Source organism: Hyposmocoma kahamanoa, unplaced genomic scaffold (assembly GCF_003589595.1).
Source record: "Hyposmocoma kahamanoa isolate Upper Pololo Valley unplaced genomic scaffold, ASM358959v1 114, whole genome shotgun sequence".
Lineage (NCBI taxonomy): Eukaryota > Metazoa > Arthropoda > Insecta > Lepidoptera > Cosmopterigidae > Hyposmocoma > Hyposmocoma kahamanoa.
Genome location: NW_020653383.1, coordinates 3,430,855 through 3,457,652, shown reverse-complemented (window position 1 = coordinate 3,457,652; position 26,798 = coordinate 3,430,855). Strand labels below are relative to the sequence as shown.

General features: G+C 35.9%; 3 protein-coding genes across 4 annotated transcripts in view; 1 reads left to right on the top strand and 2 right to left on the bottom strand.

Annotated features, from left to right (window-relative positions):
* The window catches only part of LOC113239274 (terminal uridylyltransferase 7-like), a 15,201-nt gene extending 15,158 nt beyond the window's left edge, over positions 1 to 43 (bottom strand). Inside the window, exon 1 of the mRNA XM_026476198.1 lies at positions 31 to 43. Coding sequence (XP_026331983.1) covers positions 31 to 43 — 13 coding nt within the window. The remainder of the gene's footprint in view (positions 1 to 30) is intronic.
* A 319-nt stretch (positions 44 to 362) lies between these two features.
* On the bottom strand, positions 363 to 11,426 carry LOC113239264 (tRNA 2'-phosphotransferase 1). Its single transcript, XM_026476189.1, has 3 exons — positions 11,377 to 11,426; positions 1,745 to 1,825; positions 363 to 805 (listed from the first exon to the last, which is right to left on the bottom strand). The coding sequence occupies exons 1-3, from the start codon at positions 11,424 to 11,426 to the stop codon at positions 577 to 579; spliced, it is 360 nt and encodes a 119-aa protein (XP_026331974.1). The 3' UTR covers positions 363 to 576.
* Positions 11,427 to 13,971: 2,545 nt separating this feature from the next.
* LOC113239485 (V-type proton ATPase catalytic subunit A) lies at positions 13,972 to 26,128 on the top strand. 2 transcript variants are annotated; one of them, XM_026476519.1, is made up of 14 exons: positions 13,997 to 14,081; positions 15,118 to 15,230; positions 16,023 to 16,250; positions 16,922 to 17,059; positions 17,801 to 17,952; positions 18,077 to 18,201; positions 18,713 to 18,859; positions 19,472 to 19,687; positions 20,282 to 20,441; positions 20,846 to 20,915; positions 21,985 to 22,121; positions 23,837 to 24,026; positions 25,106 to 25,227; positions 25,537 to 26,128. In XM_026476519.1, the coding sequence occupies exons 1-13, from the start codon at positions 13,997 to 13,999 to the stop codon at positions 25,196 to 25,198; spliced, it is 1,854 nt and encodes a 617-aa protein (XP_026332304.1). In that variant the 3' UTR covers positions 25,199 to 25,227; positions 25,537 to 26,128. The 2 variants fall into 2 exon arrangements, with proteins under 2 accessions (XP_026332311.1, XP_026332304.1); XM_026476526.1 differs by lacking the exon at positions 25,537 to 26,128 and having other exon boundaries at positions 13,972 to 14,081; positions 25,106 to 25,367.
* Positions 26,129 to 26,798: the final 670 nt, after the last annotated feature.

The following is a 26,798-nucleotide window of genomic DNA, read 5'->3' as shown; positions in this document are numbered from 1 at the left end:
GACTTCATTTAACACACCACACTGTATTACCCTTTGCATGCATGATGGATGTAACTTGTACTGTACTAATACATGTAATAATTTAATATTGATTAAATATTCACATAATATACCACACTTCAAATATCACAAACGCTGCCTATTACAAAATCAATGCTTTATGAGCTTACCTACTAAAACACACAAGTACTCACACATTACAGTATGCCGAAACATTGATAAAGAATACAAAAATACTATTGGTTCTACTAATTGTACCATTACCATTATCTACATACTTACTTAATCTATTTAAGATTAAACATTCACCACGTTACTTGGTATTATAAAAAAAAAAAGAAAAAAGAAATTAAAAATGCATGTTGTGGTGTTAAATCTGTAAAGGTAAATCAATATTTTGTTGGATTTAGATTGAGTTTAGACAACACATCTATTCAACCTGTAATATGACATTTGTCAGTTTATATTGTACAGTCAACAGCAACAGCACAACAGGCTATAGAATTTTGAATATTATCTCTAGTGCAACAGAACAAAATCCGTCAATGTGTAGCTTGATGAGCTGCTGTCTGTACACTATAATACATGGAAACATACCTCTGAAAGAGGAATTAGTTCAGAATCACTGACATCTAAACTATGTCCTTGTGTGGCCTTTATCTCTAATATTTTAGTCTCCGGATGTGTACGGAGTTTGAACCTCTGCTTGTTGTTATTGGATACTACTCGCTCAATATCCAAGGATGTGTAGCCACGAAAGGATTTATGCTGAAGTATCTGTGCCACAGGTAGGTAGCCTTCAGGACTGCAAATAAGATGTGCAACTCAATACCTGTATGGATTTTATCAGTGTTTTGAGTTAGTTAAAGGTAATAATAAATATTCAACATGTTTGATTGTTGAATCTATTTGACCATGCACAGACAAGTAAAGTTTTTTATAGAGTTCTTTTATTATGTGTTTGCGATTGTTACACATAGGAAATGAAACTATTTTTTCGAAACTAAAAGGCGTACATTTATTTGTTTAAAGAAACTAACGTTTTGGGCCCTTTACAGGTCCCACGATCACGTAAATTTTTCGATAAGGGCGTAAATGCCAAAACCGAAACAACGGCGAAAAATGCTTAAAGCAGTCATGGCGAATGTTAACAAAAACTAAAACTCTCCTTGATATAGCACTTACTAGAACCAATTCACGGACTCTACACATTAAAGAACCATAACATTTTAAAGAAAGAAAAAACATTATACGAACATTTTCCTTCTACCTTATAAGGTTTCAATCAAAGGTTTTCACCATTGGGTCAAGTAGTTATGAATGAAAACATTGGAAAATCACAAAAACGAACATTTCCTGTCCTTTGCAATACAAATAGGAAATTATATTTTATTAGCAACACTATCAACAGGTGCAATAATACAGGGGGATAATTTTTAAGCAAAATCAACTTTGATTTCCAGCTCAAGAAAAATGAAATAACGATATAGCGAAAATTTGGTATGGTAAAATTTAAATGGGATAATAACCATTAAGAATAGTTAAAGACAGATATGGTAATTTAATCAACATTAAAAAATTTATAGGTTGGACTGGATAAAAAAGGTCAACGAAAACAGGATTTAAATTTGTTATTTATAGATTTAAAGTTTATTAAAAACATTGTTCCAGCACTACGTCCGTAAAATTGCTATTATTTTGTGACCTTCAAATTTTAGGTTATAAGTATTTTGAAAAAACGTACCTCAGAGAGAAACCTTCCTTGAGTGCCCCGTGGCGCAACAGCCACGACAATGCCTTACTTAATTGTGCGTCCTGGCTGCTCCTGTAAAAACACCACGAAGTCAAAACACCACTGCGATTGGCCGATTGCCCCGACTCAGATTACAAATTTCAACCACACGCACATCCAAAATGCTGACGAAGGCAAAACATAAAAACATTTGTCTTTTGCTTTGTTAAATAGATACACCTGCAACCTGCAGGTACAAATATATCAAACCAGTTGAAATAAACAAATAAAATTTACTAGCGCTTGGAAAACAAAGACGGCTTGCATCGAGTACTAGGGATGCACATTTTACGATTCGATTTTTATGAAGATCGATTCAAGTGTATACGATCGGCGATCTAGCGATTTTTTGTACCGATTCATTTCAATGCGATTTTTAAATAAATCGACTCAACATTAAAGCGAATCGAAACGTTTAATTTAAACGAAACAGTCTCTGACTGAACCTTTATTTTTGCCAGCAAGAAAAGCAGCTTGGCAACATCTAAGTATGTAATACAATAAGTTTACTATTATTGGCGATAGTCGCTACTTTCGTGCCGTTTGAACGTCTTTCCTCACTTGGCTACTAGCCACTCTAAATTAAAATTGTAACCCACTGAAGCCATAAAAAGGCTGTTTTTTTTTTATACGATTTTTCTGAGATCGATTTAAGAGAGAAAGATCTGATCTGTGAATCGATTCAAAGGCATATTAAGATCCATTACGATCCAAAAAATCGATTCAAAGCAAAAATCGCACATCCCTATAGCGAGTACGAGTGTTGTGATATGACGATCAAACAAAAACGTAAGTTTTTAAGATTCCCTTATTTTCAGTTCAAAAATTTGTTCATTCAGAGTATGCAAATGACGACGCTTTTCAAATTTCTTAACATAAATAATGAAATACATGTTAAATAGTCTCGTTACAAATTAATAAGCGCTAATACTTAGAATAATAACGCATAGAAACCTAGTCCGCACACGCTAAGTGAGGCAAATTGAAGTGCGCCCAAAGGGCTTATTTATTTTATTTTTTATTTTTTATTTATGGCACAATGTACAGACATCAGATACAGAAAGTGAGGAAAATAAAAACACTTAAAAATTAATACAACAGGCATATCTGTGCCCAATTATTACTGTGCTCAACATTCATTTTAAAACATTTATATACAGGGTGTAACCGCAAGGTGTAGTCATATTAAAGGAGCCAAACCTATACTTGATCTAGACCCTCTGTGCAAAATATCAAATAAAAATAAGTGACTTTTAATGTTGATATAACTTTAATTATGTTTGTATAAATAGTGATTGTCCGAAACAACCACTGCGTCACAACTCTATTGCTAGTAACGTTACTACGACTTCACAAATTCATTAATGAAACCTGGGCGGCCGCAAGCGGGGCGAAAGAACAGCTGACTACAATTGAAATGCCACTGTAAAAACATGATTTGAATATGTTGATAACACGTTAATATTAAGTAACAAAATCTTTAAATACCTAGAAAAATCGAATTATTTCTAACAATATTATTTTATGCCATACCTAGGTACGTACTTATTTACATACAATTTAAAGGATATTTATTTACTTATTAAGCCCGTAGTTACGCACGCCTTCATCGTATACACATTCTACATAATTTTGTATTAATACATTTATTTACGACAATTTTACAATAGTGGATATTTTTTTAATTGGTACTTACCTACTGTGCAATTCATACACGTTTTAATGAATTTCCTACGAATTGTAATTCACTGTTGTACAATGTACGAAATATTGACTTGTTTACGATAATTTTGAATAATAAGTACAATCACTACACGCACTGCTGGCACATTTCACACATTTACAGGTAAGGTTCAAAATGCCGACCTCCATGCAATATGCATATTTCCGTGCGTCGGTACAGAGACTGCTCTACTCTTTGAAGCATCTGCCGAGTGATTTGACTAAACGCCATTTCGATTCGCTGCCTCCTTTCTTCTGCGCTTTCACAGGACTCCGCATAAACAATATTTTTATATGACCCCACAAAAAAAATCGAGCGGTGTCAAGTCTGGGGCCACGCTGGCCAGGGTACAGGACCTCCCCGCCCAATCCACTGCGGGAGACGGTCGTTCAGATGGGAACGTACATTTCGAGCAAAATGTGCGGGTGCTCCATCGTGCTAGAAAGTCATCCCGTGTTCCATCACGAGTCTCACGTATTGTGTCACTGGCAGGGCCATCAGAACGTCATCCAAGTCTTCTGTTAGGAATCTTAAATAATTGGCCCCATTCAGACTTGCCGGCAAAAACACTGGACCGATGACGGCACAACCTATTATACCAGCCCACACGTTAATCCGCCACTGGTGTTGAAAATTTGATTCCCTTGATACGCGGGGATTCAAATGAGTCCAAAAATGTTCATTATGCATATTGATAATGCCCGCACGCGTAAATGACGCCTCGTCTGTCCACAGTACCGACGAAGCGAAGTCGGGAGACCTCCCAACCTGGTCGCGGTAGGTACCAGCGGCAAAATGCCAAACGTAGATCATAGTCCGCTTGTAACAGCTCCTGCGTTCTTTGAAAATGGTATGGGTGCTGGCCATCATCCCGTAGCACACGCCACACACTCATATGGTTCACACCACCAAAGGCTGCCGCAGCACGACGAGTACTTGTCTTTGGATTGCCGAGAAAATGTTCCAAAACATCTGCCTCGAATTCTGGGTCTCGTGAACTCGGCCGGCCTTCAGAACTGGAACCACGGAACGATCCACTATTATGAAGTCTCATAACCATTTTCCTGAAGCATTCCACAGCAGGAAATGGTCGACGTCGATTTTCTGGGACGCCATCAATAAACTTTGCCCAATAAATTTGGCGAGGCTGGCGCAAGCTCCCATCGGCTGCGCCTACGCACAACATCATCTCTTAGTAATCACTATTGCTTAAGCGTGACATAGTTTAAATAAACACAAAAACAAGACACAAACAAAACGATGACACCTATTTAGTCCTCACAACGCAAACGGCAATTACAGACTGTTACAAAAAATTAAAAAATAGCACCTCTGCCTCAGCGGCGGCACATCAAAGGACGCCGACTGAAACGCAAATTTTGGAATATAGGGTAACGTTTTCATAATGTACCTACAGGGTGAAATTAAAATTATTACCATCCTTTTGAAATAAGACCCTTCTCCTGATACAAATTACATCATTACATACACATTAAACGAATACCTATATCCTACGTCTACGACCTTCAAAGTTGCACTGCATACGCCTTTGTTTGTAAACAAGCTCTGACCATCACCCGTACCACTTCCACATAATGCAAGAACTGACTGAGTGATTACGGATATACTACACTAAGGAGGCAGTCACTCATCGGAAACTCACGACGTCCGAAACGAAAGCCTAACACACTAACGACTACACCATGGAGGCAGTCGACTATAGGAATCAAATCCACGACCTCCGAAACGAAAGCCTAACACTCTAACCACTACACCATGGAGGCAGTCGACTATAGGAATCAAATCCACGACCTCCGAAAACAAAGCCTAACACTAACCACTACACCATGGAGGCAGTCGACTATGGGAATCAAATCCACAACCGCCGAAACGAAAGCCTAACACTCTAACCACTACACCATAGAGGCAGTCGACTATGGGAATCAAATCCACGACTTCCGAAAAGAAAGCCTAACGCTCTAACCACTAGACTATGGAGGCAGTCGACTATGGGAATCAAATCTACGACATCCGCAAAGAAAACCTAACACTCTAACAACTACCCCATAGAGCCAGTCAACTATGAGAATCGAATCCACGACCTCCGAAACGAGTCTAACATTAACCACTAATCCACATCACCATGTATAAAATCAAATGCTGGCGGCGAAAATCAAAGGTGATATTTTTGCCGCCAAAGTTGCCGCCAAAGGCTTGCGACTTCGCTACGATTACGTATCGCGTACGCAAGGCGACTAATCTTGATACTTTGTTTATTTAGGTAAGATTTTTTATGGTTTTACACTATTGCTAATTTAAACTATTCTAAAATATTTCTTTAGATATTATTAGGAAGTAAGAACCTTAATAGGTTCAACGGATATTAATTATTTCAATTTCACCATGTAATAAACCCATACCCAGAAAGTTGTCGTGTGTAGATAAGTCAAATTAAGCGTAAGCCTGTTGTTAGAAACGTGCGCTCAGCAATAGACGTATGTAAGTTAGTAAAGTACTATTTTTTGCACAAGGTTTAGTCCACTGCACTTGCATAGTAAGTACTGGTTGGAAACTTGACATTCTCGCATCTTTGAAGATTTCGGCAATTATCTCCGAAATCCAAGTTTTCTCACGATATTTACATTTCCAAGCAAGTGATGAAAATTTATTTTATTTTTATTTTTTATTTTTTATTTATAACACAATGTACAGACATCAGATACAGAAAGTGAGGAAAATAAAAACACTTAAAAATTAATACAACAGGCATATCTGTGCCCAATTATTACTGTGCTCAACATTCATTTTAAAACATTTAGATATACTTAAACAGACACTAAATCAATCATAAAAAAAAAATTAAATTAAATTAAAATTACAATAATTAATTCGTGGTCAACGATCAAAACTAATTTCTTGACGTTTACCGACCTTCAGGTTGCACCTTTACGATGAAAGTGTCCCAATACAAAATTTCAACTTTTTGGGAATAAAAAAGAAAATAAGATTTCAAGTTTTTTCATATTTTCATATTATTTTATTTATTACCTACTCTTGAAGTACTAAAGGTGATGGCCTTATTAGTCTTTGAAAATAATGAGGAAAAATGGAACTTTACAACTGAAAATTGTTTCTGATCATTTTAATGTTCAACAATTTAAAAACATAATTTACAAAAACTAGTCGCCAATAGGTCTTTTTTTTAACGATTTTTTGTTATCATTTAACGTATTAAGAATTAAGTCTTTTTAATGTTCATCAGCTAAGCAAGATGTCATAACCCTTGATATTGTTTTGTGGTCCCTGTTTCACAATTAAAAAAGAAGAAAGTCCACGAAACAAAAAAGTAAGTCCCTTTAAAAAGTAAGTTACTAAAAAAATTTTTTTTTTTTAAATTTTAAGCGACGGGTCGAACAAGTCGTGTACCCGGTGGAAAGCGTCACGCCTGTCCATAACAGTAGCACTGCCGCTCGAAGGCTACTGCTACGGCGTCCATCTCTCTGAGACATAGTTGACAAGTCCCATGTGCCTGTAATTTCACCAGCACCCTTACCCTTCAAAACTGTAACACGGTAATGTGGCAGTACTACCCTGGACGAACTCACAAGGAGCTCTACTGCTACTAGTGATTTTTGAATATGATTTTCGGAACGAAAATGGCTCAAATGCTAATCCGTCAGTGGCAGCGTGTTGTCTTTGCAAATGCAGATTCAACAATAAATGCGGCGTTAATATTTCGACGCGGGAGTAGAATTTTTAAACTGAAAGAACAAAATGAAAGGGACCTTTATGAATCAGTGCTATTCGAGCTTTAATTGCACAATTTCATCTTCACCACAGTGTGACTAATGTAACAAAATATTTTTTTAAGATGGTTTTACGGTATAAACTCATTTTTTAATTTTTTGATTTGGGTCGCTTTCATTGTAAGGGTGCGAAGTATTAGTCGGATAATTGCGTCATATTGCGTCATGCGTTAGAAGAAACATATAGCCGCCATGCGTTAGAACAGTACCGACGGATAGAAAGAGACAAATTTCATTCATTAAAATACAATAGATGAATGCGTATGGTAAAAAGAAACAGAGATAACTTTAAATATGTGTTTTTTAGAGGACATTAGTTTTATTAATGGATATTAAATGGAAATTTGTGTATTTTGTATGTTTGAAGATATGAAGTTAACGAAACCATATTACGTTATTATGTACTAAGTTTTAAATAATAGTTTTATTATGAACTAGTGTATTTTGGCAAAGTAATCGATAATATTTATTTTTCATTAAATGTTCACACGCATATTACATGAATAAAATAATAATAAATTTAGTAAATTATAACATAGTAATAAGAATATGGCATTAAGTACTTTATCATTTACAATAACATGCCTGAATTTCACAATTTTTTCAAGTTACGTAATTTGGTTGTATTATGATACTCAATAGAGATGTGATGTGACTATTTATTTTCGTTAAATGACATCAGCTGATCGAAACTGTTCATGGCGAAATTTCCATAAATAACGTAGTTTGTACTAAAACAACTTTGCTAAATAGTTTCATACCATTAACTGAATCCGACCTTCAAATATGACTACACCTTGCTGTTACACCCTGTATACTTAAACAGACACTAAATCAATCATAAAAAAAAATCGAGAGAAATAAAAAATAGAGAGAATGAGAATATGCTATTCACTTTACATTAATGCTAGCAGTGACCTCCCTCTTAAATGCTGGGACACTGCAGTTAAAGATATCACAATTAGTACATATTTCATTATAATACCCACACATCCTATGTAGAGGATTATTTTGTGATATATTGTTTTTTGAAATTTACACGTGCGGGCGGGCCTTCAGTGCTCAATGTCAACTTGCACCGCGAACAGATCAAGAATTTTAGCTAAAAATGACGAAATGTGCGGTAAATGGGTGTAAAAATACGTCAGACAAACATAAAATAGATACTAACATCACATTCCACAAGGAAGTAACACGTTTCAACTTGTATTTTTATATAAATATTCACTAAAACCGAAAATTAACCTACTACTAAAACTAGCCTACATGAATTTGATTTTTGCCTCACTTGTGACAGTTCGTTTGATATGAAACTATCACTCTACGCGTTATTATTCTAAGCGCTAATATTTAATTAATTAAGGAAATAAAAAGTTACATTATAGATTTATTATTATAGACTGGTATTTGAAAATGTGGAATGAGAGTGTAGGTACTTCTACTGAAAAACATTTTATTAATGAACGGTTTTACATAATACATTTCACCCTTTTCCCATCGCGGTAAGCAGAGACAATAACTTTCCACTAGTCCACTTGCTACAATTTTGAAACATATCGTTCGCCTAATTTACATGCAACATACATGCGCACATATCGCACTGCTAATACAATAGTGTATTAAGTAAAAAAGTGAATTTATTCAGAATAGCTGAAAAACTAATTACTCAGTCCCCGTGAAAGATTATTATAGTTTATGTATAAGTTAATATTTATTACACATCTAAACAACTCCAGTTTGAAAATAAAAGTAAAACTAACTACAAGTAACTAGCTACAAGCCGTTTGTCTCATTCTGGGTTAAGTAGATATATTTTCATGGTTTCTTACAATATTCCTTAGAGCATATAGGACGGGAGGCGCTATTAGCGTTATTTCTCAAACAAAACTTTCTGCCACTTTTTGAGGGGCGGGGGTAGTACTACAGGTGCACTCAAATGCAAAATTGAATTGTGTCACTATGGTCTCACACAAACAAAAGTCTACAACACTAGCTTATTTTTACAAATACACAGATAAAACACACATTCATGTCATGTCTGTACACAAAATAGGCCTATGAAAATAAATCGATTCTCATGAATATACTAGAGACGGAAATTATCGACGTGATGGTGTCGATTGTATTACGTACTGGTTAATCATGTATAATATGAAAAATGTAATTCCACCCTTGGCTAGACTGGATGTAGTGAATTTCTTTTTCCAATTTTGTGTGTAGTGTTAGTGGTATTGTTTTACTTGTATTTGCCAGAGGAGATTGCCCATTGACTTACCAATAAATAGATGACAATAACCAAAGTCTAATCCAAAAACCGCGAAAAAATGTCCGGAGTTTTTTTTTCAGTTTATAGCTTTTACGGTCAGCGTTGGACCCAATGACAAGCATGGCCGGAGTGAACCTCTACAAACGTAGTGACATGTATAGAAATATTTTAAAAAACTAAAACATTTAATTTAAACTGTAGTCATAACAGTATTGCTTAATTTTGTTTGCCACAATTTAAAGGTCCAAAAACTATCCACATCAGCTTCTACTGGAAACATAACTGGAAATGACAAAATGTATCATATTTAGCTTCTAGTGAAAACTACTTCAACACAAGAGTGATGGAGTGGTCTTAATCTTAATGTCAATGTTAATTAATTTTATTTTTATGTTGAATTGTATACGAAATCACTTTGAAGTGCACAACTCTTATTACTTGAGTAATAAGAGTTGTGCAAATATATAGTATAGTACATACAAATATTGTAAATGTGAAAATAGCTGTGTCTCTCTGTTGGTAGTTATGACGTGCTGTAAGAAATGTTTTGATGGTTTGAATTTCTAGATTCCAACTAGAAGTAAACTCAAAGTTTCATGATCTCGAAAACCGATTTATAACAAAACCGTTATGCTTTCAGGGGATTTTGGTTGCTTATTACAAAGAAAAGATTAAGTTAGTTTGTTTTGTAATATTCCTAAAATAACCTAAAAAAGTACATTTGGGATTACAAAATTTGAGCAAATATTACTTCGGATAAATGTATTTTCGGACTTCTGATTGATAACTCCAAACAGTAAAACGAATACAACAATATTTTGTTAGTTATTTATTACTAACATTTAATATAAAGTCGAACAACGTTGACCTTATGAGCCATCCAGTCCCGATCTAGCACCTTTTGACTTTTATTTATTTCCAAAAGTTAAGAACCAGTTACGCGGTCAACGATTTTCATCACGTGAAGAGGCTGTCGAAAAGTACGAAAAATATGTTTCAGAGATTGTCACGGAGGAGTGGCAAAAATGTTTTCAAAATTGGTTCATTCGTGTGAAAAAGTGCATTAACGCTAACGGAGAATATTTTGAAATACAATAAATTCATTTCTGACCATTTATAGTATTTTATCTTATTTATTCCGGAAACTTGAAGTGCGATCCACGTATTAACGATTTAATACTGTAAGGACAATGTAAGGACTTCAATAATATTGTTTGTTGTAATTATTAATTAATTATAACAAACTAGTGGAGTAATTTCACATAAAATAATTGAATATCAATTCAATAAAAATTTGAATATTAGTTTTTTGGAAGAAGTTTTTGTAACACTATTTTATTTTTTGTAAATAAATACTGCGTAGTATTTGTAGTAACTAGTAAATAAGACTGTTTATTTACTATTTTGTTATGAATACCTCTGAAATTGCCTCACTATTAGTTTTTTAAATAAAAAAATAGAGCCATGGATACACTATATATTCTTGTCTAGCTGTACTTGTCGTTGATGTTGCTTTGTAGCTATCCTGCTGACATGCATGAGAAATATTTTATAAAATTGATTTTTATTTCATACATACTAATTTAAACCGTAATTAAATGTAAATTTCAATTAGTTTATCAATATTTTTGTGTATTTGGAACCCAGAAACTGATCAATTATTAAATAGTAATTCAAATAATACTTCAATTGGCAACATTAATTTTGACAACAGGATAGCCGGTTGAAAATTCTACGCGTGAAGCAAAGATAGCAAATAATTCTACCAAAAAATCAATGAAATGACCACCGTAGACAATCGGGGCATAGAGTTAGGTCAGCTGACTCCACTTTTATCATTGGTCTTGTGATAAGTTGTGATTCTCCGCCATTCTCGGATCGTCTTTTCCGTCTTTCTCGTCCCGTGAGTTAAATTTCGATAATTTTACTATAAATTTGGATAATAATTGATTATTTTTCACTGGTGTTTGTGTTATTCAACGTGGATACTTTATAATTTATCCTGAATTTGTGTAAGCTAATGCTGAATTCTGCGTTTCTGCCAATGTCAAAAATTTGCCAAAACGGTGTTTTTTCTTGTAAAGTTAGACATTCTACTTGGTTTATTGAAGCATTGGAGTGATAAAGAAGTCTTTAATTGCATTTTTCGCTACTGTGCTTGGGGTAAAATATGTTTTTTTCGTGAAGTTATTCACTGGTAGGTTCCTCCCTTGTATCATGTGACTGCCTCCTAACTAGAACCTAAATTAGAGCTAATTGAAGAATTTGTCAGCAATGTCAATGAAATCTGTAATTTTATGTATTATGATAGAACTAATTATCCAATAATTTGTTTAGCATTTTCATTTTTATTAAACTTCATGTAAGAAAATATCTTCAGTATCCACCTAATATACCTTCTTATGTTGCTTATATGTAACACCCGGCATGTAAAAGCACTTAAAGTTGTCTATTAATATACAATTTACATTTTACAAGTATTAACTTGTGAAGTTTAATACAACATAACATAGTGTATCTATATGATGTAAGTTTTTTTTACTTTCTAAGTGATCAACTTTTCACTTTCCATAATAATTACGTATTAATAATTAATGATAATGTTGGTGTGAGAAACAAAGTTTTTTGGTGTCAGTATATTAATTTTTATTATCTATTGTTATAACATTATTTCTTAGCCAATGCCTACACCCCACTAATATTTGCTTTGTATAAATGTCTAAAACGATAACATAAAACTGTAACCGGTAATTAATTGCTTTATACTGACCACACATTTTATTCCAACTAAATATAAAAAGTAAATGCAAACATTTTCCAATAACCTTCTATTTGTCACATCATAGCCCTCTTAACAACCACAAAAACCTCTCAAAAACTGTCAATTTGTCTCAACATAACACCAAGTGTTCTAACTCTGATGTTGGCTGAATGGTCACGTAATACAACAAAGTCCATAAAAGTTGACTCGATTGTCGTTTTATCAGAAAACAATACATGAAATAGTCTTAATTAACATAACATACAGTACTACATACAGTAATAATGTTCAATAAAATAACCAATGAATTAGATTAACAATGCAATTGTCAACTTCTGCGTAACTGCAGCTTGGACTTTAGAAAATAGTAATTTAGGTCATGTGTAAAAAGTTTCCAATTTGTCACATTTAGCAATGACCTAAGTACTAAAAATCCAAATATGTAGGTATACTTTACAGAAATATTTGACTGTAAATTGTGTATGTGGAATAAAAATATTCTTGCATGAAAAAAAGTCTGTCTCAAATGACTGCATTACCACAAAAAAATTCGAATAAAATTTCACAACTTGATATTGTCGGTGTTTTGTAGAAAGGGCGTAAGAGACATTTCGTAGATTCTTCAGTGAATTTGTTTTAGGTTTAACAACTGCTTTAAAATTCAATTTTAAAACTTAAACTTACTTGATTTATCGAGTTCTTAGGTTTTCACTATTGTTACACATAGGAAATGAAACAATTTTTCCAGATAAACTCTAGTGAAAAAATTGGGTGGTTTGCATTAATATTAGATTTGATTGATGACTTCCGCCTCAGTCAACCGTGACCATGGGACCTGCAAAGGGCCCGAAATGTTGGTTTGTTTGAAAAAACAAATATACGCTATTTAAATCCGGAAAAATAGTTTCATTACTTGATTTAACTGAAATGTTAAAACACAACTTTAGTTAAAACTGAAAATTCTCCAGAATGTCGCTTACGCCTTGTACTCGAAATACCGCCGATATGTTAGGCAGTATTGACAGTGATTGATATTCCTTATCAGTGTATGTTGCTAACTTCAAGTAGACAGTCAGGTGACATAAATTTGCTTTTCTCCTCACATAGCATATACATTTCTGTATAAATAAGTTTCATGTTCTTTATATTTGTAATTAATTATAAATACCTAATTGCCTTGATTTTTATCAGGTCTGTTTACAAGACTTGACTTCTGTTGTTAGTTTTTCTCTTCTTCCTATCTATTCTGTTTTACTTACTCATGTTAACTAGAGCATGTTGTATGTAATTTTTTTTTAAAAGAAGGAATATGGTGTGTGCTAGTTTTATAGGATTCTTTCTATAGTATACTGGCTATTCTTAGTATTTAGTTAGTTTGTGATTTTTTATTTTTCTTTTTACTTATTTGATAGGTTGATGAAAAATGTAGTTAACTAATGGGCATTTTTAATGAAGCAAAATTCAGCAAAAACGTACAGTTTACAAGTTACTTTGAAACGATGATACCAATTTTGGCATATAATATTTGACACTTAATGTTCACATTTTCAGTACAAGAATAAAATATTACATCATTTATTGTATTATAATCATAACTCATTTAGAATTTTTTGCTTTTGACAGGGAACAGAATACAAAGGAATTCAAGATGGCGAAGACAGCGGGGCTGAAGACGATTGCCGATGAAGAAAAAGAGGAGATGTTCGGTTATGTATTCGCTGTATCCGGGCCCGGTGAGTGCTTTAGCATTGCTTGCATTATCGGCTATTTCAGATAATTTCAATCATCTAACTGCCAAAACCTTGTCATGAACTTTGGAGATCATTTCCAAAGTCGGAACATTTTGATCAGGGTTCATCTTGGTTGCTAGTTCACTTGCGTTTGAACTCAGTTTTTGACTACATGTTAGTGAGTACTTGCAACCAAAATCATCTCATCTCATCATCATCAGTCTCGGCACTCGTGTAAGGAACGCCACACTATTCCTCTTTAATAATGGTAAATGCACTAAAGTCAGAAGTTATTTAAATTTTGAACAACAAATATTGAAGTACATCGGATCACGTTCACGAATTCATGAGCTAGTGTGTAAATACGAGTCATAGTAGCTTATGTCAACACAGATTCATAGCAAAATAACCACCTGATCTAAAAATAATATTGTATCTAAATAACGGATGGACGGACAAGTGACAAGACATCGTAACATATTGATGATGTAAGGTTTTTTAGTTGCACCTTCTACCGCTTTTAGCGCAAATTTGATCACTGCAAGGATTGATAAGTGTATCGGTACACATTCCCTGGTATACAGGCTGTAGCAGAAATGGTATATCCATATGAATGATAACCTGTTTTGCTCCATAACTTTACTATAAAGACTAATAATACATACAAACATGAGCTCATGCCCTAGTCCCTAGGAGAGGCGAATAATAATTATAAATAAACTATTTTAATGATAATCCGGAGTCCAGACTGTATATTAGTTATTGTCACTTTATCGTCGATATGTACATCATCTTGATGTTAATTAAGAAATTAATGAAACACAAAATCAAAATTTCTATTTCATATGAGCTAAATTAACTTACACTTAAAATAGCCAAATTGAAGTTTATTCGAGAACAATGAGCAAGAAATTCGAGCAATTATTGTTCTAAATGCTAAAATAGAAACCGTTAAAATAATCTTCTAAATTATTACACAAGCTGTTCTCCTACGCGGCTGTATCGCATAGTTGATATAATAGTGTTTGTTGTGGTACAGTCGTGACGGCGGAAAAGATGTCCGGGTCGGCTATGTACGAGTTGGTGCGTGTGGGGTACAATGAACTGGTAGGCGAAATCATCCGTCTAGAGGGTGACATGGCCACCATCCAGGTGAGAATGCTTTTTGTTTATATGTTTCCTACATGTTTCCGACACGCAACACTTAACTGTCATTGGTTTTTATGGAGTTGGTCGCAGAATTAAAATACGATTGTGAATAATTGCAAATTTGATGATTCTGTTAGAGCCTTAGTACCCAAAGTGGTCCAGATGGACCCCCAGGGGTCCACGGGAGACTCGACGGGGGTCTACGTTGGCGTGACAAAAAATAATTTGGATATGGAATATGGTATGTAGCTGCAGGGGGTCCACCGGAACCAGCAAAATTTTGAAAATGATCTATGAGAAAACAAGTCTGAGTATCTCTGTGTTAGAGCGTCATCTGTGTGTCGTCGCGGCAGGCGTCTCTGTGTGAGAACACTTCACTTAACTCGTAAAATCATGTAGTCTTACCGTCACCGTGCTATGACTGAGACCAAAATCGTCTGCTGATAGGTAAAATCACGGAAGTGATGTTTGACACAAAATTGTATAACTATAGCCATGGTAAGAAAGTTAGGATCTTTCTGAAGGTGAAAATCGGTAATAAAAAAGCTATAAAGTATTATTAACAAAAAGCTATAAATTTAGAATTTACCAGTGTAGATTTTTAGAAACTTTTTGTGAAAAATATCATTTATTTGGTTTTACTTTTAAGCAGACCAAATATATGTTAACCTTTCGCCCCAGGACGTACCATAAAATTGAGATTCGTTGACAGTGTTTTCTTCCCGATTACGTGAACCCGAAAGGTTTCGAAATAAATTAAAAGAAATATAAGCACTCAAACACTCAAACATTCAGGTATACGAAGAAACATCAGGCGTAACAGTCGGAGATCCCGTACTTCGTACGGGCAAGCCACTTTCCGTCGAACTGGGCCCTGGGATCCTCGGCTCCATTTTTGACGGTATTCAGCGTCCGCTTAAGGATATCAACGAGCTGACGCAGTCCATTTACATCCCTAAGGGTGTGAATGTGCCCTGCCTTGCCAGAGAAGTCAGTTGGGAGTTCATGCCCCAGAATGTTAAGGTTTGTATAGATTTATACTAGTTAGAACATACGGGTTATCTCCAAATGGGGTAGTCCGAGAATTCAGACCTCTGGCTGCAGCGTTAAATTTAAATAGAATTCTAATATTGGTGGTTTCTGTCATTGTTTCAATCCTACTCGGAGTTATTCGCGAAATGAATACTGGGTATGACCACGTGATTTCATTTTATATTGGTATTTGCCCTTATTTGTGTTTTTAAAGTAGATGGTCTTGGTAGTCATCGTCGTGTTTAGACTTTGTAAAAATTCATTTAAGGGGAATGTATACGCTTCTATAAAATTCCGGATGATATTCAAAATTTGCCATTTACAAGGTTTAAAACTATAGTGAAACAAAAACTTTACCCTGAAGGTTATTATACAGCTTCGGCATACTTGTATGACAAAATTCCGTGCTAGTGACCTGTTTAGGTCTAGCAGGTATTCTCGATCTAAGATGTTTGAAAAAAATATTCTAAATGATAAATGTATTCAAATGTAGAGCAATCCCTAGAGATTTTTCCATAAACAAGTTCAAACATTCTTCTCTGGGGAGTCTGCCTTACGAATGAGCAGTAGAGTTTAATCAATATGACGATTTTAAGTATAATTTCCTTACCTATGAAATAAAGATGATTTGTTAATTTAAGCTTTTATTATCTTTCTGTCAGTTGGGATCACACATCACTGGCGGAGACCTGTACGGTATTGTACACGAGAATACTTTGGTGAAGCATCGCATGATTATGCCGCCGCGCGGGAAGGGTACTGTCACTTACATCGCGCCTGCCGGGAACTACAAAGTCACCGTATGTATATTGTCATACATATGTGTATATGTTTTAGAGCTCCTTGTGAAAGAGTTCGTCCAGGGTAGTACTGCCACCTTACTTATTGCTGCCGCTAAGCAGTAATGTCAGCATTACTTTTGAAGGGTAAGGGTGCTGGTGAAATTACAGGCACATGGGACTTGTTAAGTTGCGTCTCAGGGTGACGTGCGCAGTGGTAGTGCCCCTCAGATCTTTGCAATTTAAAGCTGTTATGGACAGGCGTGTAGCTTACCATTAGGCGCACGACTTGTTCGTCCCGTCACTTGAAATTATAAAAAAACCATTACCAACAAAAAATGAATGATTTTTAGTGTGTAAAAAATACTTGACTGTCATGTAAACGCAGATAAAATTATATAAATGAATGACTTAATTTCCTTTGTAATTTTCTCTATGTTTGAAAGGTTGCATAAACTTTCACATTAGTGTACTTAACTAATGTGAAAGTTTATCTAATTTATATTTCAAATAAATTACGGTTTTAAAACAGGTGATTAAACAAACCTGTTTGAGATGAATACAACTTTTTAATTGTACTTTTGCCATATATGCTGCATTTTCTTATGTATGTACATTATGTTATTTTCATCATACAATGTTTTACGACATTGAACTAAGAATTAATCTTAGGTTACATCATTCGTTTTTCACTGTGTACTTTGCTTTTTTATAAATTACAGAGATTTTATTGAATAAGTGACATTAATCATTGTTGGACAGGACAAAGTGCTGGAGACAGAGTTTGATGGTGAGAAGACTTCATACACCATGTTGCAAGTGTGGCCTGTGCGCCAACCGCGCCCTGTCACCGAGAAGCTGCCCGCTAACCACCCTTTGCTTACTGGACAGCGTGTGTTGGATTCACTTTTCCCGTGAGTATTTTACGGTATTCGTAATATATTAACTCCTCGTTACGATAAAAAGATTCATGACGCAGTGCAACAATAATAGTAACTGAAGCCTTTGTAATTGTAATTCACTTGCTGTGGCCTACAGATGCGTCCAGGGTGGTACCACGGCTATCCCCGGCGCCTTTGGTTGCGGCAAGACTGTCATCTCGCAGGCCCTGTCTAAGTACTCCAACTCTGACGTCATCGTCTACGTCGGTTGTGGAGAGCGTGGTACGTAATTTTAATTATTTTTTCTACTATTTTGTGTAGTATCAAAATATCAGAAGTGGGATGTATCTTGTCTATTAATAATGTACTACCATTTTTATTTAATTGGCGACACGTAATAATTAAAAAAATATTGTGAGTGGAATTTTTATAAGTCGTTTGTACGTTTAAATAAACAATGCTTATTTTTCTTGTTATTTATTAATGCGATACCCGGCAGAACTAGGAAACGAACTTTTTTAATGTACTAGTTGTTGGGGATGGTATCTTACCTTTGTGCGTGTTCAAAGCACTAATGAAACCTTGATGTGCTAGTCCAATGTTCGTGCTTGAGGTACAGGTGTTGAATATAATATTTAGAACTTTTTGTTCCTTGATCAATGTGATTTTAAATATATGAATATACTCTGATATTTATCTGATATTGGATGACTCGCAAGCGGAGCAAATACCTATCGGTGGGTAACCCAGGTCGATAGAAAAAAGGCCCTTATTTATTGAATCGTGTGTGCAGGTAACGAGATGTCTGAAGTACTGCGTGACTTCCCTGAGCTGACGGTGGAGATCGAAGGCGTGACGGAGTCCATCATGAAGCGAACAGCCCTCGTCGCCAACACCTCCAACATGCCTGTCGCCGCCCGAGAGGCCTCTATTTATACCGGTATGACGTTCAGAAATGACACTTTTGTCAATTTCCAATACAGTATTTAAAAAAAAAATATTTGTATCTAACGAAAATCCTCTGAAATACGAGAAAGTACTCTGTCCCTGCGTTACATAAAATTTAAAGTATAGTACACAGAACCTCTGTGCTCGTGCTGTAGTCATTGCTTACATTACTTTGTACACGAAAACACGAGCTTTAAATTTGACGTGAAAACGGGAAAGCAGAGTTTGAAGTGATAATTTTTGTGATAATTATTTTGAAATTTATACAATTAATTGGAACAACAGAATGCTACCATTAGCAATGTCGTGCCATGTGTTTGTATTCGAGACGTAACCAAAGATGTCAAATGTCAATCTCAAAAAAAGTCCCCACCAAATAGTTTGCTCAAAGAATTTTCATCGTGCTTATTTAGTTTTAGTTTTTATGTAGTTCGTTTTTATTTAGTGTAGGTAATTACTGTATATATATCCGATAATTATTATGATAATTATTAAAAAAAAAAATCTTGATAATTTCCAATCGGGAAAGTATTTTTTATTATGAGTTTTCTCACATATTTGAGTCATTACGTTTACTGTACTAGCAGAATCATTTGGCCCGCAGGTATCACCATATCCGAGTACTTCCGAGACATGGGCTACAACGTGTCCATGATGGCTGACTCGACGTCGCGTTGGGCCGAGGCCTTGCGTGAGATTTCGGGTCGTCTGGCTGAAATGCCTGCCGATTCGGGCTACCCGGCCTACTTGGGTGCTCGCCTGGCCTCCTTCTACGAGCGCGCCGGCCGCGTCAAGTGCCTGGGAAATCCTGACAGGGAAGGTGGGAACCAGTCATTCCTCGTCGATTTATTTCAAACTACGAATTAGCCTATTCGGTTCAGAGTGTGTCGTTCTAGGAGACAGAAACCACTAAATATAATGACGTAAGATTACTGGTACCTTTAAACTCTAGATTTCCTAATATATCGTTAATGTTATTTTTTGTTTTTTATAATATCAAGTGACAGGACGAACAAGTCGTGCACGCCTGTCCATAGTTGCAGTGCCACTCAGAGCTTTTAATTGCAAAGATCTAAAGGGCGCTGCCACTGACATAAGTTGACAAGTCCCATGTGCCTGTAATTTCACCTACACCCTTGCCCTTCAAAACACGAACATAGTAATGCTGACATTACTGCTTGGCGGCAGAAATAGGTAAGGTGGCAGTAGTTCCCTGTACAAATTCTTTCACAAGGGACTCTATTACTACGAATGTAATTTAAATGTAATAATGTAAATTATCGATGTCCATGTCTTTATAAATCATGATTACTTATTTGAGGATAACGACTAGCATTCTATTGTAAAAAGTTTTAATCAAATCGGCTACAAGATCTTTTTATGGGCGTTTTATATTCGTTTAACCCCAACGCAGGATCCGTGTCCATCGTCGGAGCCGTGTCACCTCCCGGTGGTGACTTCTCCGATCCCGTAACTGCCGCTACCCTGGGTATCGTCCAGGTGTTCTGGGGTCTCGATAAGAAATTGGCCCAGAGAAAGCACTTCCCCTCCATCAACTGGCTCATCTCCTACAGGTATCTAGAGCTTGTTGATATTTTGTAGACATATGTACCATGTTAGTTGAATAAATATCAAAGTATGAAATAGAAATATAAAACGCGAACACATTTCGGAATGAATATTCTGCTGTTAAAGACGACAACAATATTATCAAACATCTAGTGGCTCTTAGGTCAAGAACACTTGTAAATGTAACTGCCTTCGTGGCCGAGCGGTTGCCATACTGGTCTGCCACGCAGAGGCCCCGGGTTCGATACCTGGGCCGGGAGAAATATTTGTGACCTACATTTATTTCTCTCGTGAGTTTAGGTGTAATTGTGGCTGTTTATAGTGCGTCCATGGCATCCGCGATACAGGATTTCCCTGGCTATGAGTGTGTCCGCTATTGTTCTGTAAACAAAATTATCATTAATTTCAGTAAATACATGCGCGCTCTGGACGACTTTTATGACAAGAACTACGCCGATTTCGTGCCGCTTAGAACTAAGGTGAGGATAAATTAATTAATTACAACTCTTTTATAAAAAAAACCGGCATCAAAAGTTCGTGGAATTACATCTATTTTATTGTAATCGGTTACTGGAAAGTGCGTGAAACCGGATTCATCCCCTAGTTTGCTACTCTTAGAGGTAGAATATTATTTTCAAATATAAATAGGACCTATACTGAGGTACCATCTTTCCAATAAAAAAGAATCTTCAAAATCGGTGCACAAATCTAATCGCATAACATACATACAAAAAGAAATACAGTCGAATTGAGAACCTCCTCCTTTTTTGAAGTCGATTAAAAAGCCGTTTATATCTCTAGCAGCCTCTACTAGGAGTTTACAGCGAGTTGTCGCTGGCCGAAATATTTGTTATTTTTGTTTAGTAAAAAGTCCAGCGCCTTTAGCGACTTCGCTGCAATATAAAAGGAGTGACATTTTACATATATATTAGTATTGTTGCTTGATATTACGAGTTAATGCCGACTAAACATCGGTCTAGTGTTTAGTAAGTAATTCTTATAACGGTATGTGAGATTGGTGAGTTTGAATGTAAAGCCACGAATTTGTAAGTCAATTTGAAATTCCTATAGCCATGTCGATACCTCCAATGTACACTATACCAACGAGTTTTTGGACCTGTTCTGTTTTTATTTTGTTTTTTCTTTTTTTGACAAAATTCCATTTTTTTTTCGATTTTTTTTGTGTTCCTTTTTTTTCCACAAAATTCGGGGAGCATAATATTAGTAAATAAATATGGCTGTATATAAAAATATCAGAAACTGACCAAAAAATACTGTTGGCGTAGTGTTCATTGGAAGTATCGAGGTGATCGGATGCTGTACATGCTAGCAAATAGTGGGCTAAGTTAATAATCTTGTTGGGAGAAAGCTTGCTTTCCATGCAGTAGGTTGCGAATTGGAGTTTGGCCACTGAGTAGTTTTGATTCGTATGCAGTTCAGAGGACATAAGAAGTTCCCAGTCTACAAAGGCCCAGTGACCGGCAGTACAACTTATATTATACGATATATATAATTAAAGCCCATTAAGCAAACATATGGTAACCTCAGGTGAAGGAGATCATGCAGGAAGAAGAGGACCTGTCCGAAATCGTGCAGCTGGTAGGCAAAGCGTCCTTGGCCGAGACCGACAAGATCACGCTCGAGGTTGCTAAGCTTCTCAAGGACGACTTCTTGCAGCAGAACAGGTACACACAAAATCCAGTTTACAAAGTATCTTACCTTCTGGACTAACTTTCATAACTAGCATTAGACAAATTTTTCAGGCCAACGTGTTTTCGGTGTTAAATGAATTCTATCGAGTTGCGATTGTTACACATGGGAAAGAACTATTTTTCCGGATTAAAATTGCGTATATTTGTTTTTTCAAGCAAACCAACGTTTCGTCATCCGTGATCACGGGACCTGTAAAGGGCCCGAAACGTTGGTTTGTTTGAAAAAACAAGTAAACGCGGTATAAATCCGAAAAAAAGAATTTAATTTCTTAAATGAATTCTGTCAATGAATTGTAGATATTCGACGATTTTCGCTTTTGATAGCTATTCTACAGGATTTATCACGGAGAGCGTGCGGTGGAATTGTATAATTTAATTTTGCTTTTCCATCGGGGTAATCGGGGTCATCTACTAGATCCCTGTTGTGGATATGTCAAGGATTCGCACGTTTCGCTTCCACATTTATATGTTGAATGGCTACGGACTGGAATACCCTGGCTGGAAACTTATTCAGTGAACGTTATAACTTGGATCTTTTCAAGGCGAGAGTGAATAGACATTATTAGGTGTGTTTGCTCCTATTTAGGTGTGTATGCTCTATCGCCGACCTCACCGTCACTTTCCATCAGGTGAAATGGAGGTCAAATACGCACATTTTTTTTTAAAATATGAACGAGACCTTATTTACTATAAAATATCGGATGTATCAACTAGGAGCGGACTATATACATTCTTCTTCTTATAGTGACGATGCTTCTTTTATTTAAGGACTACATTGACTATGAATTGTTGTTACCACCTTTAAGGTGATTTTCCACCGGCGAGGCGAGACGAGACAAGACGAGATTTGAAATTTGTGTGACAAAATTTCAACTCTTTCCTAGCCCATCTTCAGCGGAAATAGTCTGTATTGACGAAAATGGGCGAGGCGAAAATTTAAATATTTGTTGATATTACATTGAACCGTATTTATGCCAAAATAGAGTATACACTCTGTAACGGGAACACTATTTCCCGCGAGCTCTTAGGCAATTTTTGGTGGAAATAGGCCGGCGAGATTTCACTCTCCTCGTCTCGTCTCGTCTTGCCTCGCCAGTGGAAAACTATCTTTACGGTGCTATCCGTGGCCGCGTAGAGATCTCCTCTTGTACAGGTATTAGAGCATGGGGAGCATGAGCAAGTGTTGCATGGACTGTGTTGGGGCACCGCAGTCACATCGGGTTAGACTAGCATCCCTGAATCCCCATTTACACATATTGTCTCTCTACAACACACCTTGGTGTGAAGTCGATTCAAGAACTTCCGCACTGGCCACCGCACATCGCAATCGCCCTCTATCATTAGTACCATAATCGACATTCTTAGTGAAATTGAGTTATTGACACATCTGGGATCGGCGGAACGAGATCTACAACCCCGTCTAATCGGTTTTATTGTTAAGCAAAATTAATTAAATTATTAAAAATTAATTAATTAAGGCAGCGTAATTGTCATTTTCTATTAGCAAAAAAGAACTTTAGGTGCCAATATCTAGAAAGTTAAGTTAATGACATGGAGGGCAGATCTGGTGGTAGTTGCTCTTGAGGGATGATGGAACCAGGTGGTGAGGGCTTTTCTGCCCTATATATCTATATATCATATATATTATAAGTAAAAGAAAATAACGATACCTAAACGAATTTTCCCAGTTACTCGGCGTACGACCGTTTCTGCCCATTCTACAAGACTGTGGGTATGCTCAAGAACATCATCGCGTTCTACGACATGGCGCGACACGCGGTTGAGTCCACGGCGCAGTCCGACAACAAGGTGACGTGGAACGTCATTCGCGACGCCATGGGCAACGTGCTTTACCAGCTTTCCTCCATGAAGTTCAAGGCATGTAGCACCCACACGTACAGTAATCAAAAATAGCTGAACAACTATAGTTCATTTCATATGAAATATAAAAAGAACATAAATATTTCTATCGCCTTTTTTTCTTTCTTTTCAAACTTAGAAAAAAAACCATTTTCTATGTGTACCAAAGTTTAAAACTCGATATTTGTGTTCTTTTTAAACTGTTGAACAAATGTGCCGTTAGCGCAATGAGTTATTTCCAGAGCCGAACATTTTTTATAAGGTCGACTCGCGGGGACTGTCTATGCGACGGACTTCAGACAAAATGACCGAACAGTGTACACGTATTTCTGCTTTTTTCGGAACAATACATAACGATTTACCCCGAAGAAATGTCCGAAAAGTAAACGATTGACGAAAAAGGGTTACCTATCAGTAGTCCGAAATGATCTTTTCCAGAAATAAAGTTTGCTGGAATTGTCATAACCTCGAAAGTAATTTTGAGAGGAAAATGTTTTTTCTTTTAAACCTAACTTAACCGAACCTAATCGTGTCTTTGCTTTCGTTTCGGTTTTCGGTGTAAAGAAAATTCGAACAAACGTTATTTCGGAAAAAAAATTCGAGTTTGTGGTAGGTTACCACGAAGAAGTTATAATCTAAGATCTGACAGTATGGCTAATTACAAGCCTTAGCCTTTACTACGTCTATGTAACGCCGCTAATAAGCGTAATAAATGAGAGTCCATTTAACGCATTTCAACATAACAATAATATCGTACACTCATAGCCCCGCACTAGGGAAACCCTGAATCGCGGGTGCCATGGACACACATAGACAACCTCAAATACACCAAAACCCACGAGAGAAACAAATGTAAACCCGATACCTCCGCGTGGCAGACCAGTATGGTAACCGTTTGGCCACAGAGGCAGTTAGCATGGTGGCGTTACTTACTTTTATTGTTGTTGTTTTCTTTTCAAACATAACAACAATATTTCGGACTCTTTTCAGGTCCCGTGGTCAAAGCTGTCAGCCAAGAATACAAAATGTTAATGTTCAAGACAGTTTGCCAAATGTTATTGTTTCTTTATCAATAGATATTGTGGTATTGTCAACAGGACCCAGTGAAAGAAGGCGAGGCTAAGATCAAGGCGGACTTCGACCAAATACTAGAGGACATGTCGGCTGCCTTCCGTAACCTGGAGGACTAAACTAGCTCCCCACCATAGCGCACACCGCGGTGTTGTCAACTCACCCCATGGGGGTAGCCACTATTGTAAAACAAACAACGACAAGCTGAATACAGTTCCGAAGATCAAGTTCTTAAAATAAAAATAAAAAACTTATTAACTCGTTAACTGTTAATTGGCAACCCCGAAGTAAATACCACCAATGGTAGTGTGCCATTTAAAATCTTTGTTCGTTATTGGTTGGAAATTAAGATATTTATTGTTCGGAATTTAAATGTTTAATAGCTGTCCGTTAATGAGACCATGTAATAATAGGGTAAGGATAATAAAGTGGAAATTTAAGCGTTGGCAACACCGAGATTGTTACAATTTTAGACATAATTTTACGTGTTAAATCTATGTAGAAAGTGCATAGGATATATTATTCGTATTTCAATCAATATCGTGATTCCAAGCTATTGTTGAATTTCAAATATGCGGCGTTGGGCGTCCCTTGTACATACTCCACCTGTCTATGTGGCCCAGCGGCGCCGTTACTTAGTTGTTATTTATATTAATAATTAAAAGAATATACTATTTATATACATCAAACAATTTATTTGCCCATTGATATTTTTTTTGCGTGATTTTATGATCAAAAATGGAACCCTCTTTGCATTCCACGTTATTTTTTAGAGTATTAGAGTGTTCAATGAATCAGAGTTTTTTAATTATTGCTTTTTATTGAAGTTTTAACCTTTTGTTGCCCCTTGGTGGCATTTCATGATATTTGTGATTTCAGTATTAATTTCGTTGCACTTGAATCGCTCGCCTAAAAGTAGTAATAATAATAAGTGTTCGGTAATGCTAAGGCGTGTACAAATAACTATGTTATTCGCAACATTCTCGCTGTTCGAGCCGTGAACCTTAAATGTTAAAGACGAGAGTTATAAACAATAAAAGATGTAAACTACATTTGGACTTGTTATTTGAAATCCTATTTAGAATATAAAGTTTTTAATAGTAGGCGCGTTACAAATGAGGCCATCATCACAAAAGTTTTTTTACATTCATTTTGTTTTTCTACAGCATTACTTTAAATGATACTTCTTATCGTATCAATGACATACATTATACTATAGTGGCCCAGAACTCGCCCACGCTGAGCGCGTCACTAGCAGCCGCCATTAAATCTTCAAGCAGGTGCAGGTGTTGGGGCAATTAAAAATTAAATGATACTGAAGTAGGTATTTTATATTGGGATGTTATTTTTATATAATATATATATAGTAATATTGTAGAAAAAAAGTTGTTGTAATTTTCAAATTAGTTTTCTCTACGCATATAAGATCATTGTCTCTACATGATTTTGGTGGTAATTATTGTTATTTAAGTATTCGAATATTTTATCGTTTAAATAATATTTCAGGATACCGCTTTCGAATATTAAATAATACTTCATTCTAATGGTACTTCAGTCTAATATTCTAGAATATTTCAATAATAGAAATTGCTACCGAAATTAGACTGAAAATTACCCGGTCACATCAGTTGCGCGGCCGTTTATTGGTGGTCATACTAGCATGTCATACTGATATGACCACAGATTACTATTTAGACTTCACCAATAGGAATTGTTGGT